The 20,134-nt window shown below is 36.7% G+C and overlaps 1 protein-coding gene across 1 annotated transcript in view; it reads right to left on the bottom strand.

Moving 5' to 3' along the window:
• Positions 1-6,035: 6,035 nt before the first annotated feature.
• The window catches only part of LOC133521835 (uncharacterized), a 29,879-nt gene continuing 15,780 nt past the window's right edge, over positions 6,036-20,134 (bottom strand). The window contains exons 5-6 of the mRNA XM_061856927.1: positions 8,939-9,224; positions 6,036-7,074 (exon numbers count right to left, since the gene is read on the bottom strand). Coding sequence (XP_061712911.1) covers positions 6,923-7,074; positions 8,939-9,224 — 438 coding nt within the window. The 3' untranslated portion in view covers positions 6,036-6,922. The remainder of the gene's footprint in view (positions 7,075-8,938; positions 9,225-20,134) is intronic.

Here is a 20,134-nt window from a genome sequence, read left to right as displayed (position 1 = left end):
AGCGGTTTTTTGTCCGCACATCAAAGGTAGTGGGCCAGCGATGATGCGTACGCATCTACACGTAGCCTATTCCATAGTCCATGCTCTCAATCATCGCATGGCCATCTCGCTGGTCCAGCGCTGGGCCATCGTGTAGAGGAGCCAATACGCACGACGAGTGATCCTCAAGGTCATATCAAAAAGCGATCAAAACCTGGCGGCCCCTCCTGACCTTAAATGAAACACATGATTAACATTTATTTATTGTTCTTTAATTGATTACAAATTTCGCCTAATCAGATCATATCGAGTTATATTTTATGTCGGTATTGAAATACACATTACACAATTATTTTAAATAACTTATTTAAACATGATTTCATATGTTACAACTACTAGTTGTGCAATTCAGTACTTGTTATATATTTACACATAATTGTGCAAATTATATCTATAAAATTTCTAGTGATTAACTTAAGACATATGTTATAATCCTATAATATATATGCATGTATATACGTTTACACATTGTTACAATTTATTTTGATGTAAATATCGGACCGATCGGACGTAATATCATTAATTTATTAATACCTATATATACAGGACGGCCCAAAAAAAATTTTTTTTTTTACTGCGTCATGGCCTATCAAAGTAAAAGATATAAATTTAAAGATAATTACCCTTTGTTTATATGTATTGTAGTTGACCGAGTGTAAGCGCCAGGTCTCCGTTTCAGCTTGGGCAAAAATGCTTTCGTATGTCTGGATGTTCCCATCTACAGGTCGCATTTCTCAACCGATTCTCGTGAAATTTTGTGAGCAGGTACGATAGTTAGATAAAAAAAAGCTGTCGTTTCGTTGTTTGGAAAAAAAATGAAAGAATCTTTTTTAAAGACAGTGTAAGTAAGAAAAAATATCTTTGTCAAGTCAACGTATTTGGGCCACTATGTTGTATGTTGATATAATATGTAAATCTAGACAATATTAATAATAGAATAACTGTTAATAAATAAAAAATTTGGAAAACCCCTTACTGCCGAAAATTCAATTTCATGCCAAATATTACTTACATTATTTCGGAAAAGAGCTGATACTCTTCAAACTGCTGGATCGATTTCTTTCAAACATAAGATCCACCGCAAGGAAACTCGCTTTCGCGTAAAATAACCGCATCGAAATCGGTCCATCCATCGGAGAGCTACGATGCCACAGACAGATAGACAAATAAAAAGACAGACATTGGCGTCAAACATATTAATAACACCCCTATTTTAAAGGTTAAAAATAGGTAAAACTATTCGAATCCTAACTGTTATTTTAATATACTTATATAAAACGAAATAACGCATTTATTAATTAACATTACTAACAGCTAATAATTAATACATTCAGTTAATACAATTATCAACCAAGAGTTAAAATACACAAAGAATACTACAATATTATTATAAGCAAACAAACGTCACAGCCAACACATATTTTTACTTCTATAAAAAACTAATTTTTAATAATTATGACAATTATAATATACATATTAGGTATCTAATTAAAACTGTCTATAGGTAATATTTAATTATTCAAGCTAAAATGACCAAAGGTAATAAACGTCATATGATCATATTACGAAATTATTCTAATTATTATAAAACACAATTAAAATTGTAAAAAAATCAGAAAGGGACATACATAACAAAATTATTTACTAAGAACATAACAAAATTATTTACTAAGAACATAACAAAATTATTTACTAAGAACATAACAAAATTGTTTACTAAGAACATAACAAAATTATTTACTAAGAACATAACAAAATTATTTACTAAGAACATAACAAAATTGTTTACTAAGAACATAACAAAATTATTTACTAAGTACATAACAAAATTGTTTACTAAGAACATAACAAAATTATTTACTAAGAAAGTTCTTAAGATGTACTATGTCTCGAACCCAAATCTCATCAACTGATTATACTAGGTGACATTTTTAGGTGATACAAGATAAATAGGTACTGTACGAAATTGTACTAATTGCAATCAATTGATCAACTTTCACTACAGTAGAAGCAACTTTAAAATAACAACAAAACATCCTGGGCTATAACCGCGAAAATCGAAGTTCGTCAATTGCGGGCATTTTACTTTATCACTCTAATACGTCTTAGCGAGAGTAAAAGAAAAAGATGCCCGCAATTTGCGAATTTCGGTTTACGCGGTAGTCCCCCTGGTCTTCATTCAATTGTCGAATTGTAGTTTAATATGGCACACCTGATTTTTATTAGGTATTCAAGCTTACTCTTATAACAAAAGTTGCTCACAGTAATCAAATCAATCAATGAATATTCCATTCCGCATACGGCAATAGGGAGCGTGCATGAACTGTAGGAGGCAGCACAGGAACCGTCAGATTTTTGGCGCGAGGCGTAAATGTGATGTTTATTGTTCCGATGTAGCCCACAAGATGGCAGAACCTACTATGCACAAGAAAACACGTGACGTGTACATTTACATGTTTATGGTTCCGATTAAGGCCACAAGATGGCAGACCCTCCAACGCGCACGGTCCCTTTGGCGTCTACATCAACAGTTTTTGTTCTGATTATAAAACGCTCTCATTTAGATCGCAAAACCGAACTTAAATAAATAAATATTATAGGACATTATTATACAAATGAACTAAGTTAAGCCACAGTAAGCTCAAAAAGGCTTGTGTCAACACAACTTAGACAACGATATACGTACTCTACCTTTTTTTTTTTTTAAGAGGGGAAATGATTTTCGCATACCACCCAGGCGCGGGGACGGGCCTGGGATGGTTATGTGGGACTCCCATATAGGCTGATGAGACCCATGGTTTACCCACTAAAACCCCTCTGTTGCCGCCTCCGTGCTATAGGGCGAGGTCCCAGGAACGCCGAAGTACTCTTCCGCAACCTCGCCAGCATACATACTCTACCTAGGTCAACATTTGAAATATAATACGAACGTTTATTAATCTTCAATTATTCATCACGATTATTCATTTCAATCGGGTAAGTTGTTAGTAGTTTAAATGCGTTCGACTGTCATCTCGGACCCGCATTCCGGTTCCCCTTGCACCGCTTGGGCGTTATTTAAACGTCATAATATCATAGACGTTTGACGTTTAAAATAACACTTGCACCGCCTGGACTATCAAAATCGCTGCCAAATTAGCTTGGTCTAACTATAGCGATTTAGGGAACGTTTGGTGCCGTATTATAACTGTTGCAGTTACATAAATTTTAATATAATTTCAATTTATTTAACAGACAACAATGGTCTATAATGGTTAGTAACATTTAAGATTTAAAACTTAGTGTTAGTAGAACAAAAACAAAAAGCGAACAGTACCCCTAGTGTAAATAAATTCGATTTCGAAACGTGACGTACGCGTTTGCGTTTAGTCTCATTTTGTATTGGATTTAGAAAGAGCGCGCCAAGCGGGACGTTTTGGAAACTCAAAATCCTATACAAAATGAGACTTAACGCAAACGCGTTCGTCACGTTATGATGTCGATCAAATTTACACTAGGGGTACAGAACAGCAAAAAAACAATCCGCTGGTAGCGGTCATGATACACTCAAAATGTCGCACAACAGGTGAGTCGTATCGGCCCGCTACGTCTGTAGGCCTACCGTTTACCGTTTGACGTGTTGGCTCTCTGTCGCACTTGTAAATTCGTACGTAAGTGTGACAGGGAGGCAACACATCGGACGTAGTTCGCGGTAGGCCTTCTGTAGCCAGGATGGAGATGGACCTGGTCCGCACTCTGCAGAGCAACGAGGCAATTCTTTTTTTAATATAGGTAAATGGTAAGTGTATTTCGGACGTAAAAAAACGTGTATTAAATGAAAACAAACGCCCAACATATACACTAGTGATTTTCTAACCTTTAATATTATAATTATGTACCACTTACTTAACTCATACGGCTCGTGAGGTTATGGTGTAATGGTTCGTTAACTGATTTTGATTAAGCATGATTTTGATAAATCAGTTTTTATAAATATTCAATAAAACCTTTAAACGGGAACGGGTTTTCCTCTCTTCTTCCTCGCGTTGTCCCGGCTATATTGCCACGGCTCATGGGAGCCTGGGGTCCGCTTGGCAACTAATCCCGAGATTGACGTAGGCACTAGTTTTTATGAAAGTGACTGGCATCTGATCTGACCTTCCAATCCAGAGGGTAAACTAGATCTTATTGGGATTAGTCCGGTTTCCTCACGATGTTTTCCTTCACCGAAAAGCGACTGGTGAATATCAAATGATATTTCGTACATAAGTTTCGAAAAACTCATTGGTACGAGCCGGAGTTTGAACCCGCGACCTCCGGATTGCAAGTCGCACGCTCTTACCGCTAGGTCACCAGCGTCCTGCACACTCTCGCACTTCTCACTCACTACATACAAAATCCCTTCTGTGAGGACGACACAAATACATAGAAAATGACACACGTCAATGACAAATCCTGCACACCTGCGGCGGTATCATAGTTCCATTTTTATCACTTGTCACTATGTCCGTCACTTTCGCGCTTACATATTTGTTAGAACGTGACAGGTATGGTGACAAATGATAAAGAGCCGACCATCTTAGCCCAGCTGGATCTCTTTGTGTACGGACCAGTCACAACACCGCGATATGCCCAGTTGGGCATGTGCTTCGGTAGAGGGGAAATAGTGCGAATGCAGACTCCCTTCCCGCTGTTGCTCGATGGCCTCCGCGTACCAAGGACCACTGGTCTCTACGGCCAGTGGAACAAATTCTTTTAATTAATTTAGTCCTAAACCGAGAAATCTACTACTTGAAACCATTCTACTCAGAATGGTGGGATAATACAAACGATAAGGTCGCCTGAAAAAAGAAGGGAGGTTATTGCCCAACAGTGGGGACACTAAATAAACTAAAAAATTTCAAACTAAGCCATGTTCTAGTAGAAAATTACACTACCTATACCTACCTCCGTAACCATCTGAGTTAAGTAGTCGTCTGTATAACTATCTTCGCTTCCTCACACTATATGTATATGTGGGAATTCACATTTTCTTATAAATTATGAGACCTCATGTCGCGTTTATCATTATGACTGTTTTGTGTTTTTTTTATTTACACTTACACTTAAGTTTACCTACTTATATTTAATAATGTTTTTAATAAGCACATTATTGTACGAAACGAGAAGTATTAGTAACAAATATAAAGTAAGAAAGTACAAGACAACGGCGATTGTTTCTGTAAGGGATCTATTTTCAAATTAAAATAGGTATTACATATATCATGAAATATGTAATACCAACAAGTACTTTTGAATTTTTGATTTTTGGCTGACTTCAAAAACTGGCATTAGTATTTTTTTATATAAAATACCTACCTAAGATTATATTTTGTTTTGTCATGGAAGTCGGTTACCATATTTTTTTTATGCAACTACAACGCATCGGGATTACAATAAGGGGTTAATTTAACAAGTAGGGGTAACAAAAAATATACCAAAATGTATAATTTCCTAAGTAATAAAAAAAATCCACCAAAAATCATACATATTTGGAGTATTTTATATCTACTTATTTAAGATTAGTTTACTTACACATTAAACTCTAACTATTGTCTTATTCGGTAGTTCAATTTAATTGATTTTCCTTAATTATCCTCGGCTTGCACTCCACGTTTGAAATATACATTTATAAAATATAGTATTAAATTTACAAATTACATCTAAAATATATTTCTGACCCTAATACATGGATAATCTTTAACAAAGTTTTTACAAACTCTACGATAACTACCAAAAACAATTTAAAAATTCCTATTTGGTGGTTAAGAACATACAACACAATAAAGTAAAATAAGATTGATATCAACAGTCAACTTATCATTAAACCAAATAAAAGTAGTCAGTAAACTTTTCAAAATATTGCACTAATGACAAAACCTACTGATGTAAAATTTGCAATCTTAATTAAATTCTTTGTATTTATTTAGTTTAGGAACCTACTAGAACATCCAATAGGGATAAATCACGATACTCTTCCTCAACGCCCCACTAAACAAACACCTACTAACCCTACGTGTTACAGATAGCCCCCTCTGCAGAGCGTGCATGGATGCAGAGGAGACAGCCGCCCACGTCATTCTTGAATGCCCAGGGTTGGCAGAGTACCGGGCACAATACCTCGGTTCGCCGGGGTCTCTTCCAGAAGTCGTCGGCAACATCAAGGGTCTGCTAGGCTTCTTATGGTAGAGTTGGGTTGGCAAGAGTAGTGCCGACAACATACCACGCAAAATAGGCGCGAAGTAGAACGTCGAGTTGCGGAAACCAAGCCCGCGAATACCTATACTCTTCCTCAAACCGTATATAGGTAGAATGAAATCGGACAGGACTAAATTAAGCTTTACTCATATGGTCGTCTCTTGACATATATCTAAGGACGGGCCTTACGGGCAATAAGAATGGGGCGAGTATAACGGTGTCACGCGCACGAATTCGAGCCAATCGTGCAGTCTAACGCCGCAACGCGATTGGTTGATGAGTTCGCATCACGCGCACGATTGGTGGCAACTGCGTTAGACTGCACGATTGGCTCAAATTCGTGAGTGACGCCGCTGAACTAGCACCATTCTAAGTGCCCGTAAGGCCCGTCCTTATTATAGACATATGTCAAGAGACGACAATATAAGTAAAGCTTAATTTAGTCAATGATTCAAATCCATAGTGTAACGGCCGCGCAGAAGGCAGACGCCGACAGAAAACTCGATAGTAAACAAATACACGCCACCTGTCTAGCACGCTCAATGTCTGTAGATATACAACGACCGATCTATATAACTTAACCCTTTAACCTATCGTGTGCGGTGCGTCATCCTGAACCTTGTGGGAATGCACGAAGGTTGACATTGGGCTGGAGATAGCTGATTGTTTATATAGCCTCGTTCTCCTGATTGGCTAGTCGCCTCTGCTCCAACGCACGGAACGGATGGATGAATGAAATGAGCACACCGGCCAGCACGATCCAGCCCCCGGCCAGATAGAATGAGAGCTCCCAGGACAGGGTTAGATCGTAGATCAGACCTGGAAAATGATAGGAAAAGTTTAGTTTGTACAAATAATGTGATATCAGTTTCAAAGGAGTTGGTATTTCGTAGAATACAACTTCGTTTTCTTTTACACATAATACAATTTGTAAATATCGTAACATGAAAAATATACATATAGCTATATTTATAAATGCAATTAAATAGCTACTACAATATACCAGAGATGTTGAGTCTATGGTATGGTGGTCTTTTTAGAGATGAAAAAGGTCCGTCCGTAGAAAAGTCTCCAATGTCAGAGAAAATAATAAGTGATCAAATTAAATTATACCTACACATGAAATAAGTACTTCGCATTAGGACTGTTAGGTAACATTCTTATAAATGAACTAAGTATTTAATAAACTAGGTATATGTACCTAAAGATGAGCAACTTGCGGAAAGTTTCAAAAAATTTGAAAAATTTCACGGAAGTTTTATGAAAAAAACACAGGAAATTAACAAGCGAGCGAATGACATTAAATATCTCCGCTCCCGCCTCACCGCACCCAGATCGCTTAATTGAAATGGGCCCGCTACTTTTCTCCACACCGCTCAGCTACCTCACACATCTCTGGTGGAAACATTCACATCGTTCCACATCCTCGCTACGCATCCTCGCACCGCTCAGGTAACTCGCACAGCTTAGGTGGAAATGCAGCCATAGATTGGGCATATGGACATGGGGATATCAAATGTGCGTTGCCTAGTTATACAATCTTCACAAGGGCGTCGGCAGCTGTTGGGGGGGGGGCATATAATCAACAAATAGGTCCTTGCAATTTAAGGTGTCACTTTCGTGTTGTCATAATTACTGTCTTCTTCATGTCGAGGTATGCTTTAGACATGACCAAATGCAGGTCATGAGTGTACCAGTGTTGACCTCTTGTCCTGCATTTGGCCCCATCTACTGCACACTAGAGCCACTTTTCACAATGTGTTCATCCTTCTTGGTCTTCCTCGATATATTTATCCTGTGGAGTGTGTCTGAGTCTGAAGCATGTAGGTACATATTCCATTCTAGATGATGCAACAGGTTAAGAAACATGAGGTGAGGTTTGACGGGGCCCAAAATGCGCTAGTGCTAGTGATAAATATCGATTAATGTATAATCGATATCGATTTGAAGCAAGTTCTAAATCATCATTACTCCTTCTCGAACTAAACGTTATTAAAGACAAGCATCCGTTATTTCATTACCCATCTGATATTGATTTGAGTCACTCTAACAAAAATTTAAAATGGCATTTCTTATTAATTCAGTTCATATTATCGTAATAACGATTATATTATTTTAGAATTATATACCTAATGCTGGTATGATATGTCAAAGTTTATCGATATCGACTTATAAAGCAACTAAACCAAAACTGCCCCCGTCACGGGGTGGGGTATTATAATAAACAAGAGTCTGAACCTGACAAATGCGGTCCAATCAGACTTCCAATCCCTTGAGCGAGCAGCACCAATCCAAACGCTGACGTGAACTCATCCCACGACACCAGTATCACCAACAAACTCGGAACAGTGAACAGGAAGCCGAAGGTTGGAGGCGGCGGGTGGGATCGCGGCGACGAACGCCCCGCAGAGCACGAAGCAGACCACGTAGAAGTTGCCGATTGAGACGCTTGGGAAGTCGCCTATGTCATTTGATATTTACTAGTCGCTTTCCGGTGAAAGAAAACAGCGCGAAGAAACCGGGTTTATCTCAATATGCCTAGTTTTCTCTCTGGGTTGGAAGGCAAAATCTTGAGATAGTTAGCAAGTGGACCCAGGCTATAAGTCGTACACAACACCGATAAAATCGCGAGGAAGATGATGATGATGATGATGCAACAGGGTAGTAAACAAGAGAGTCTAACCTGACAAAGGCGGTCCAATAAGATGTCCAATCCCTTGAGCTAGCAGCACCAATCCATACGCCGACGTAAACTCATCCAAAGACACCAGCGTCACCAACAGGCTCGGTGTGAACGTGAACGAAGCAGCAAATAGTAAGCCAAAAGCTGCCGCCACACAGCCGAGAAACCAGTAGTTGGAGGCGGCGGGTGGAATGGCGGCGACGGACGCCCCGCAAAGAACGAGGCAGGCCGCGTAGAGATTGCCGATTGAGACGCTTGGGAAGTCGCCTATGTAGCCAAGGCTCACCTGGAATTAAGGATAAATAAAGTATTAGTCTTTATTCAAATGCTAGAATTAAAACTTCAACGCAGGCTTCGTCCTATATATATTACAATTCGGCCAAGAAGCTACCAAAACGTGTTAAAGGTCCGATTTTTTTCAAATTTTGTTTTTATATAATTACTGTCGATAACGCCTGGGATATTGCAGTGTCATAATGCTTAGCCTCCATTTCAGCTTGGGCAAAAACTCTTTCATAATTCCGAATGTTCCCCTTTGCAGGTCGCATTTCTTAACTGTTTCTGATGAAATTTTGTTAACAGGTAGGATAATTATTCGTCTTTTTTGGAAAATAAACAAATGCGGAAATGGGCGTAAAGGACTTAAGCGCCATTAGTGTCTATGACACTATTGACACTCAAGTGAAGTTCCTATAAGTATTATAGGGACGTCGACCAGGACAATTGTTGAGACGGCGGACAAATTTTGCTGCTGTGCGTATCACCGGGACACCAGCCCTTGCAAAATTCTGAGCATTGATGGGAACAATTTACTTAATGACGGGGACACCGGGACACCAAGCTTCAAACGAGGACATGTCCCGATGTACGGGTACGTACATATGATACACTTAAGGTCACTATGTGAAGTATGTAAATTCGCTGTGTCATGACTTAACGAAGTATTGTAAAAATTTACATCATTCAATCTTTTATCGCGAGGTCAACAGCACACAGAGCAACTAATTTAGTTGGGAACTTCTGATTTAAAAATTTCTGGAATTTCTAGAATAGCCAGCAACGTTTTGGAATCAAAATGTTGGTTTCTCTAAAACGTAATACCTCATACCTTCTAATTTTATTTTATTACGATTTACGATACCTTCTGCCTGCTCTCTCGGTACACAGAGACAAATTTTATGACAATACTAAAAATCTTATCGTTATCAAAGAAGGATTATATTTATGAAATACCGGTCAAAAGTATGTAAGATTATGTTTAGTGAAGAGTTCCGTAGCACTCAGTGGCGAATTTGCCTTAAGGCCGAGTAGGCCCGAGCCTAGGGCGGCTAGATATTAGGGGCAACAGTCTGTATAGAAAGGTGCTGAGAAAAGGGCGGGACCTTGAGCGTGGAGCCTAGGACAGCCAAGACTACAATGCTACTGGTAGCAGTGATTAAAAAATCTGGGGACCCAACATGACAATTTTATTTATTCACCCTTAACCACTGGAATGCCTAAACAATATTAATGAGAAAATATGAAAATTGTACTTGTACTTACTTTTTTTTATTTATTAAGAGTGCTATAGGTAAAAAACTTAAGTAAGTCACCTGTTGTATGTAGTTGTGACGTGTTCGAATAGACAATACATGTTTAAAAGACACACACAAACAAAACAAATGTCTATTCGAACACGTCACAACTACATACAACAGGTGACTTACTTAAGTTATTTACCTATACTTCCTTTATTATGTATTTGCAAAACCTCTTAAATGTATTCTTATTGCAACTGGAAATATTAGACATCTGATATAGTCATTGTAACAATATCTAAATCAAATTGAATAATAATAGGGTTGTTTCCATCTACAAATCTTAGGGCAGAATTGTATCCCAATAAATTCTTTTGGATTATAAGAAAATGTTAAACTACTTTTAGGGCACCTGTAATGACCATATTTTTGTAAATATTGAATTTAAAATATCTTTTGGCACACGTCACGTGACCAAACTCGAAACGTCATTGAAGATTCTGATGACGTCACAACTCTCGGATTGACACTGTTGACAGTTAGGCGATAAACAACAAATGACAAATGTCAGTTGACACTTCGTATCTTCTACGTGTGTATGTAGTTATGTGTCAAACCGTAAACTGTGACGTCACACAATTTTCATAGAGCGTTTTGTGCGCCAAAACGTCTGTCAAAATATATTTTGTTAATTTAGCATAAGTATTTAAAGCCGTTTTTAGAATACAAGTTGAATTTTAGGGCAACTTTTAGTTAATATAGAACGTAATACAAGCGTTTCGAAAAATTGGAAACAACCCTATTCAGTCGATTTCACTGTAAAAGCGATTATAATAATTATTCAGAAATTACATAACAGTATTGTCTTACGTTATAATTTGGGTAATGACCCTGCCGATGAAGGACGACCTGTCTGGCCTAGTGGGTAGTGAGTGCTGCCTATGAAGCCGATGGTTCCGGGTTCAAATCCTGGTAAGGGCATTTATTTGTGTGATGAGCACGAATATTTGTTCCTTAGTCGTGGGTGTTTTCTATGTATTTAAGTAATTATTAATTATTATATATTACATTGTGTAAGTTACCCACAACACAATCCTTATTGAGTGGGGCTTCTTAGTGAAATTACGTAAAAAAATCCTATAATATTTATTTATAATTTTATCGACATCGGCTTATAATTTGGTAAGTTTTACTTGTCTACGCACTTTTTAAACGTCACCAATTGCACACGTCAAACCGGCGTAAGTAAATCGGTAGAATCAAACCAAGATAAGTTTGCAGCAATTTTATACGTCAAACTTCTATGAAATTATGACTTTTACTGGACACTTGCACCGTCTGGGCTATCAAAATCACTGCTAACTTATCTTGGTCTGACTCTAATTTTCTATGCAAGGAGAACAGTTATCTGCACATTGCATTTCTCGCTTGATGGTCACTAAGCGAAACCGTCTTAAAGACAGAAAGACGGACAGGCTTGTCAAAACTATAAACTCTGAATCTTTAGTTATTTCAATAAAAGTAAACAAACAGTTTGTTAATTTTCGGGTAGTTATAAATAACATTTACTGGTTAACCAGCTAAATACAAAACCGCCTGGATCTGTCACTGAACGACCTAATTTTAACCTACATTATTTGATGGATTCCAGCTCATATTGGCATTACGGAAAACGTAATAGAACTACAATTTAAATCGTATGGACACTTATGGCACTTGCTATGAGACTTCGAAGTGGACACATACCATTAAACAAATTTGCTTACATGATGCGCAAAGTTCCATCACCGAATTGTTCTGAGTGTGATGTAGAGGAAGACGTCTATCACATCTTAATGGAATGTGTTCGCAACGAATCAGTTCGCCGAGAGATTGAGGAATTAAGATTGGTGGATGAGCCGCTGTTAGAGGCTGCAAACTTAATTTATAAGTTGGTAAATGTAGGCTTAAGTAGACGATAAGATTTATGTAGTACTTACAGAGCGACATCGTCACTCAGTGACAAAGCTCTTTCAATAAAGAAAAAAAAAACTTGTAATGTTTTCATCTACCCTCAACTGGCTTAAGGAGCCATTTGAAGGTAGATTTTGTTTACTTTTATTAAAATTATTAAAGATACAGAGTTATATGTTGTAACCGGTTGACTACGAAACCCTAAAAATCAGCGTGTTTTACATTGTGACGTAATGAGGGCAATACACTTGTTAGCGTGTACAAATCACCTTTAAGGACAAGGTCGATTTTGGTGTTGCGTGCTGAATAATAGCAGTTATAAGGGTAAATGGATTATGTAAGCAAACACAATCAAATCCTGCTTTGCACTGGTTTATGAAAGAAATACAAAGTGACAATGCATTGTTGACTACGTAGACGTTGACTACGTAGTAATCTGTAGGTAGGCTTAGCACGAATGCACCGTGATATCTCACGCATGAAATATCCTCATTTTGAGGGTTAAATAGTCACCTAGAAACCCTTATACCTAGTTTCGCCATGTCCTTCTGTCCGTCCGCGGATTTACTCCGTGATCGTTAAAAGCTGCAATTCGGCATGAATACATTAATCAATTTAATCATGCATGGCGACGAACGGTAAAATAAAAACTACTTACAAAAAATATTTTTTAGAGGACCACCTATACAATTTTTTTTTTTTATTTCACTATAATCTGGGGTATCTTTGAATAGGTATTTCAAAACGAATAAGGGTCTCCGCAAAACATTTTTTGATAAAGTGAATATTTTAGGAAATAATCGCTCCGAAAGAAAAATATATGTCCTCCTCCAACTTTATTTAAATTCAAAATTCAAATTCAAAATTCAAAAATTTATTCTGCAAGTAGGCCTCAAGGGCTCTTTTACAAGTCAATACAACATTTATAGTAACATCATATATAGTGACATGAAAAATACATAACAACATTTATAAATACAACAGCCAATACTCGTACCTGGGTAAACATTACATTATAATAATCTTAAAATAAATAATTACTACTACTTTACACTACGTCAGTGGCAAACAAGCATAAGACCCGCCTGATGCTAAGGTGTCTCCGTAGCCTATAGGTGAACCATGACTCCAAAAATATGAAAAAAATTGTGAAATGGAAGCTTGATAAATACAGGGTGGACAAATAAGAATGATACACTTTGTTTTTAAATTTTAATTACATTGAGTGGAAATTTTATTAAATATTTTTTTATAAATATATTATTCAGGGTTGGCAATTGTATACGGAAGATAATTTCTGCCAAATGTCTACCACTAGCAGCAAGCAATTTTATCTCAAATGTTTCTGTTGTTTAAAACACGTTGTTTGCTCGATTAATTTTGAAAAAAAGTGATTGTGATTGGCACCCAAATTCCCCAAATTTTGCAGCTCGTGACTTATTTCTGTGGGGCTATCTAAAATTACATGTCTATGCTAACGAGCTGGTGAAATTTAAAAAGTTAAAACCGACTATTCGACACAAATGTACTAAGATAATGCCAAAAATGTGCGAATAGATGCTGAACATTGGGATGATAAGGGCTTACATTTGCCTGCTGTTAGAGGTGGACATATGTCAGACATTATGTTTCGCATGAATTTGCCAACCCTGAAGAATATATTTTTAAAACAATACTTAATAATTTTTGAACTTAATACAGTTAAAATTTAAAAACAAAATGTATACTTCTTATTTGGCCACCCTGTACTTTCAATGAAAACTGTAGCGAACATGATCGGTCTAGCCGTTATTGAGTTACTTATTGCAAAAAATCTTCGCTTCTTAGTAAAAAGACGTACAAAGCACTACGAAGGTTCTCCCTTAGTCCCTTGTGCTTCTGAATTTGGCCTGTGCTGATAGAAATGGAAGTACAGTCAAGTGTAAAAATATGGATGTACACATCTTACTCAAAAATATGTCCCAAAGCATCGGCACAGAGAGAAAGCAAAGCATCGGCACAGATGTAAAAAGTTTACTTATAAGTTACGAAATAAATATTTTTCATTTTTTCATTTTCAAAGCATCTTATTCCAGTGTAATAAGAGCGTAGTACCATATTTGAGATGATTCTTTCGTTACATATTTTTGCACTTGACTGTACGAAACCTAAAACTGAGCATGGCCCGATATGCTCTTGGCCGATTTAAGGCCGACAAAGAGTATGGTATAACTTCAAAAAAAAGAAATAAACAGTTCAATTTTTTTTATTCAACGCGCGAGAGATACGCCTAGTAATAATTGTAATATAATTTAATTGATAATTTTAATTTAATTTGATTGATCATTTAAATGTAATTTAATTGATAATTTTGATTTAATTTAATGAATAATGTTAATTTAATTCAATTCGTATTTTTAAATTAATTTAACTAATATTTCAATTTTATTTTATGTAATTTATATGAAAATATTTTAATTGTATGTTGTTTTGTGTTTTTGTATATGGATCTTGTCCGAAATAAATAAACGCTAACAAGCATGAGGATCCCTGGATTCAGCTAATATTCTCGGAATCTGAACTTTATTTTCAAGTTTGTAATATTAGTTGTAATTGTAATTTATTTTAACAATACATTTTTCGTCAGTCGCGATGCTCGTGACATCTGGTGTCAAGTAGCGGTACTGATAAATCCACTACTTGACGCTAGGTGTCGACTGCGAAAAAATTATACTTAGGTAGTCATGTTAAAAAAAACAGATGCATTTTACTTTCCTCGTATTCGAAATGAAAACTACAGTGTTTATCTCAGGTGATCCCTTGATTAACAACTATTTAGACATTCGGTATATGGAGGATATATAGAGTCACTTTGTATGTATTTTGGAATAATCCATTCACTCGTTTTTAATCTTCTTCTGCGGCCATGCCCTAGCGGGTGTCGGTGGCCACCTTTGCAAAGTGTTTTCTATGCTTGGCCAGTCTTGTTAGCGTGGCCGCGTCCTTCATGTTTGTCCATTTTTTTTATATTGTCGAGCCAGTTCATCCTCCTTCTTCCCTTTCCCCGTTTTCCCTCTATTATAACTTTCAACAGCTTATACTTTACATGTAGATGTCCAAAATATGTAATCTTTCTTCGCTTAACTGTGGCTAGTACTTCCTTTTTCTTCTTCATTCTTTTTAGGATCTCTATATTAGTTATTCTTGCGGTCCATGACACTCTCATCTTACGCCTGTACAGCCACATTTCGAAAACCTCTATTTTGTTTTCCATTTTTTTTATTCAGGGTCCATGGTTTCAATACCATAATAAAGTATGGATAGTACATAGCACTTTACTAGTATCCATCTTAGTTTTAAGTTAATATAGTTTTCCATCTAGAGCAGTATAAAACTAACTCTGAATTGTGAAATTGTTGTGTGTTTTCTAATAATTTGTTAAACCAAGCACTGAAAATGTTATAGTATAAGTATTGTTGGAAATTGTATTCTCAACACTGGCAACACCTGTGTTCCTTCCGTCACTTCTCTTCCTTGATGGCTTACCATGATGGCCGCTGTATGTGAGTTAATATTAAACTAATTTAATATTATAATTAATGGTAGAATTGTGTTATCATGTCTCCTGCTGTTACCCGCCTGACAAACATGAAGTGGATGTATTGTAATACAGATTGCTTCATCTGCATTATGTGAGTGTTTTATTGAAGAAGCCAACCTCCTAGCTAGCCACTAACACGCCGTATTTCACAGCGCCGACCTCTCCTACAAGTACTAGAGTCAGATGAGATAAGTTGATAGCGATTTGGATAGCCCAGCCTGTGCAAGCGTCAAGTAAACGTCATAATTTCATATAAATTTGACGTTTAAAATAACACTTGCACTGCCGAGACTGTCAAAATCGCTGGCAACTTATCGTGGTATGACTCTATACTGAAAACAGTTAAAATAACTAGACACAAAGAAAATAATAATACGGGAACAAAGTTGTTTAAATTAGTTTCGTATGAAATGAATTTTGACCCAAATAACGTTGAAGGCCAACCGACATGAAATCAATTATCTTTCTGACTGAGGAGTCGCCATCGCTCGAAAATATCCGTTCAGAATATTTGGCACAGATACGAAAACCGAGGGCATTGAAAACTGGAGACATCTATTTTTGGTTCTGACGAGTTAAAATAGTATTTTCACATTGTCCGATCCGATGTCGGATATCGGACTACGAGTATTGGAAAAAAACAGCTGCCACGGAGTGCTCTTAGGGGTCAAATCCTTTTATTTTAGCATTTTTCTGTTCAAAAGAAAGCGTTTTCTTTTGAACAGAAAATAGTAACTAAATGCATAAAAATTATAAAAAGGCACTTTATACTTTTTGTACTCAAATCCGATATACAATGTGAAACCGGTTGGGCAATGTGAAAATGCTCTTACAATGAGCCCTTTTTAAATACACGTTAAATTTCAATTCAATTCAATTCAATAATTTAATTCAGAATTTAGGGGCGCTAGTGTAGACGGAGATTTTTCAAAATGTCAAATGCATAGTATTTTTGAGGGTTACAAACTTTTTTATCGCGAATTTTCACTCCTTATCCATAATTGTTGTAAATCGTTTTCGTATTTTTGATTATTCATGGTAAACATTAGATATATTTAAATAAATGTTACTGGTTTCTAAACTGCCAACTAAAATATATGTAAAATTTAAAAGGTATAACGGCAAAGGTATAACGTATAACGGCGACATTAAAATACTTTTGTGTATAATAGAACGTTACTTTTTAAATAAGCATAGTGGAATTTTGAGAGCTATTTATCTGGACCACCATTTACAGTGGCGCCACTTGGTGAGCACAAAAATGATAGCCCTCATTCTAATATAGTATGTAGGTATTATAGTTCGTTGCGCGTTGCCGACCCTAACCCCCTCCCACCCCTCTTTGAGCTCTGGCAACCTTACTCACCGGCAGGAACACAACACTATGAGTAGGGTCTAGTGTTATTTGGCCGCGATCTTCTGTAAGGTGGAGGTACTTCCCCAGTCGGGCTCTGCTCTAGATCTGGAATGACATCCGCTGTGCTGTGCCCTACCAGACAGAGCGAGATGATATTCACAATGCCCATACCTCTCTTGTGGACGTAATTTAAGGACGTACCGGGGTCCAAGATCAAAATATCATTTTTAAATATAAAATTTCATTTTAAAGCAGAGCTGTATGTACATACAAGTTGTAACAAAAATAGTGAGAATCCGTTTAAAAGCATATTTGGTATCGTGTCCATAGTAGGAAAAAGTAGCAGAAAAAAAAATTTGGCAAAAAAAATCAGGACTTTGTATGGAGTTAGTTAGCCAACTTGGACAAACTACCCCATAGAAAAGAATAATTTTTCGCGTCAAAATGTTTTTTCTTCTACTTTTTCCTAATCAAAACACGATACCTAATATGCCCTTAAACGGATCCCCACTATTTTTTTACATCCTGTACATATCTTTATACACATTCTATGACCAAGGTCCAGAGAATCCTACCTATAGGTATTCAAAATTGCCTACTACACTGATGCATGATTTATGAATTATTATTGTGTTAAAAATGTTATCATTTTTTTGGTAAGACTATAACTTCATATATCTAAAGCAAAGTCGATCGATGGTGGCCTAGCGGTAAGAGCGTGCGACTTGCAATCCGGAGGTCGCGGGTTCAAACCCCGGCTCGTACCAATGAGTTTTTAGGAACTTATGTACGAAATATCACTTGATATTTACCAGTCATTTTTCGGTGAAGGAAAACATCGTGAGGAAACCGGACTAATCCCAACAAGGCCTAGTTTACCCACTGGGTTGAAAGGTCAGATGGCAGTCGCTTTCGTAAAAGCTAGTGCCTACTCCAAATCTTTGGATTAGTTGTCAAGCGGACCCCAGGCTCCCATGAGCCGTGGAAAAATGCCGGGACAACGCGAGGAAGAAGAAAAAGTCCAAAGCGAAGTCGATAAAATAGAAAATAATAATATCATCTAACAATTCCCCGCCAGTAGCAAATAGGTTAGTACAACAAACAAGAATGGAAGTTCTAATACATTAGGAAGACATTAAAAGCCAAATAAATTACTATAATGCTTAACAAAGGCCGTTTACACCTTATACAAATATAAACCTAGTTCGCTAGGGCTTAAGGTTTATTATAAGTTGCCAGTAGTAAAGTCAAGGTTACATAGGGGGTGGTAGCGCAAGGCCAAGAAAATGGTTTTGTGTTGTTTGGTATGGTAATGGTATTGAACCAAAACATTTACGCGGTCGTGGCATTAAACTTTTTCTAAAAAGGATGCCAAGAGTAGGTTCATGTTTCGTGTAGGGTTCCATTAAGAGTCCATCTTAAAAGGAAGTTTCTAGCCTTCCACCTTCCACACCTACACATCTCTTTAGAAATCGGTGGGCAAGAAAAAATCCTTGCAACTCTTATAGTTTCGCTATTATTATATACGCTGTATTTTTTTTATATAAAAATCATATAAAATCGTTCCTTTTAACCTACATTTCATGGATTTGCTTAACCCATTAGGGTTCCGTACCAAAAAGGTACAAAAGGAACCCTTATGGTGCGATTCTGTCCGTAAGTCTGTCTGTCACATCGCTAAACATCTCGAGAAATTTGAAATAGATATGAACAACGCTAACCCAGGCACATTGAAAGATTTATTTTTATTAACTATGGAAAATGCGCAATAAGAAGAGCTATAGCTATTGTACATTCCAAAATTTTTTTTATTTATTTATGAATAAAATACAAAATTGATTTATAAAGGAAAAATACCTAATAGTTTAAAAAAAAATACCTAATAGTTTTTTTAAAAAATACCTAAATACATAATAGTTTTTTTCTCAAATGTTTGTGTTGATTAACACGTTGTTTGCTCGATTCATTTCGAGAAACGGTGACAGTGATTGGTACTCAAAGTCCGCAAATTTTGCAGGCCCTAACTTATTTCTGTAGGGCTATCGAACATTACCAGTCCAGGCTAACTAGCTGATGAAATTTAAACAGTTAAAACCGACCATCCGACACAAATTTACTATGATAACGCTGAAAATGTGCGAAAATATGCCGAAAATTGCGAAGATTAGGGCAAAATGGAAAATTTGTCTGCTGTTACTCGTGAATATAGGTATGAGCAAGTGTAATGAAAAATAATTAACCGGTACTGACATTTTATTTGACTGAACAAATACAAAATTCTTTATTTCCTTAATAAAATACACATGACCATGATTTAGGGGATGGAGCCGCCCAGCAACAACAACAAAACAACAACAACAAGACAACAACAACAACAACAACACGAATGCACGTATGAACAAGATGTATGCATATTATTGCCGTATGAAAGCCGCTCGTAGTGACACTTGGGGCTTTAAATATGATAAGATAATCTATAAATTACTGATTTAAACTTTCACGATTTTTACACATTATTAACTAATACAGACGGGACACGGACGACCCCGGACGGGACGGGGGGATGGGACGGGAGGGGACATTGCAATTTCAAGGGTTTGGGGATCTCATCCAAATGGAATCCAGTCATTAGTTTTTTTTTTTTTTTTTTTTAATTTATTTAAGGTCGCTTTTTAACAACAAAGGTCATTAGCGACCACAAGAGAATTACAATTTTTTATATACTTATATCGATTAATTTTATAAACCTGAGTACATGTAAATATCCATTATTTAAACAATCACTTAAG

Source organism: Cydia pomonella, chromosome 10, assembly GCF_033807575.1.
Source record: "Cydia pomonella isolate Wapato2018A chromosome 10, ilCydPomo1, whole genome shotgun sequence".
Taxonomy (NCBI): domain Eukaryota; kingdom Metazoa; phylum Arthropoda; class Insecta; order Lepidoptera; family Tortricidae; genus Cydia; species Cydia pomonella.
Note: the sequence above shows the minus strand (reverse complement) of the source record. Positions and strands in the feature narration are given on the sequence as shown.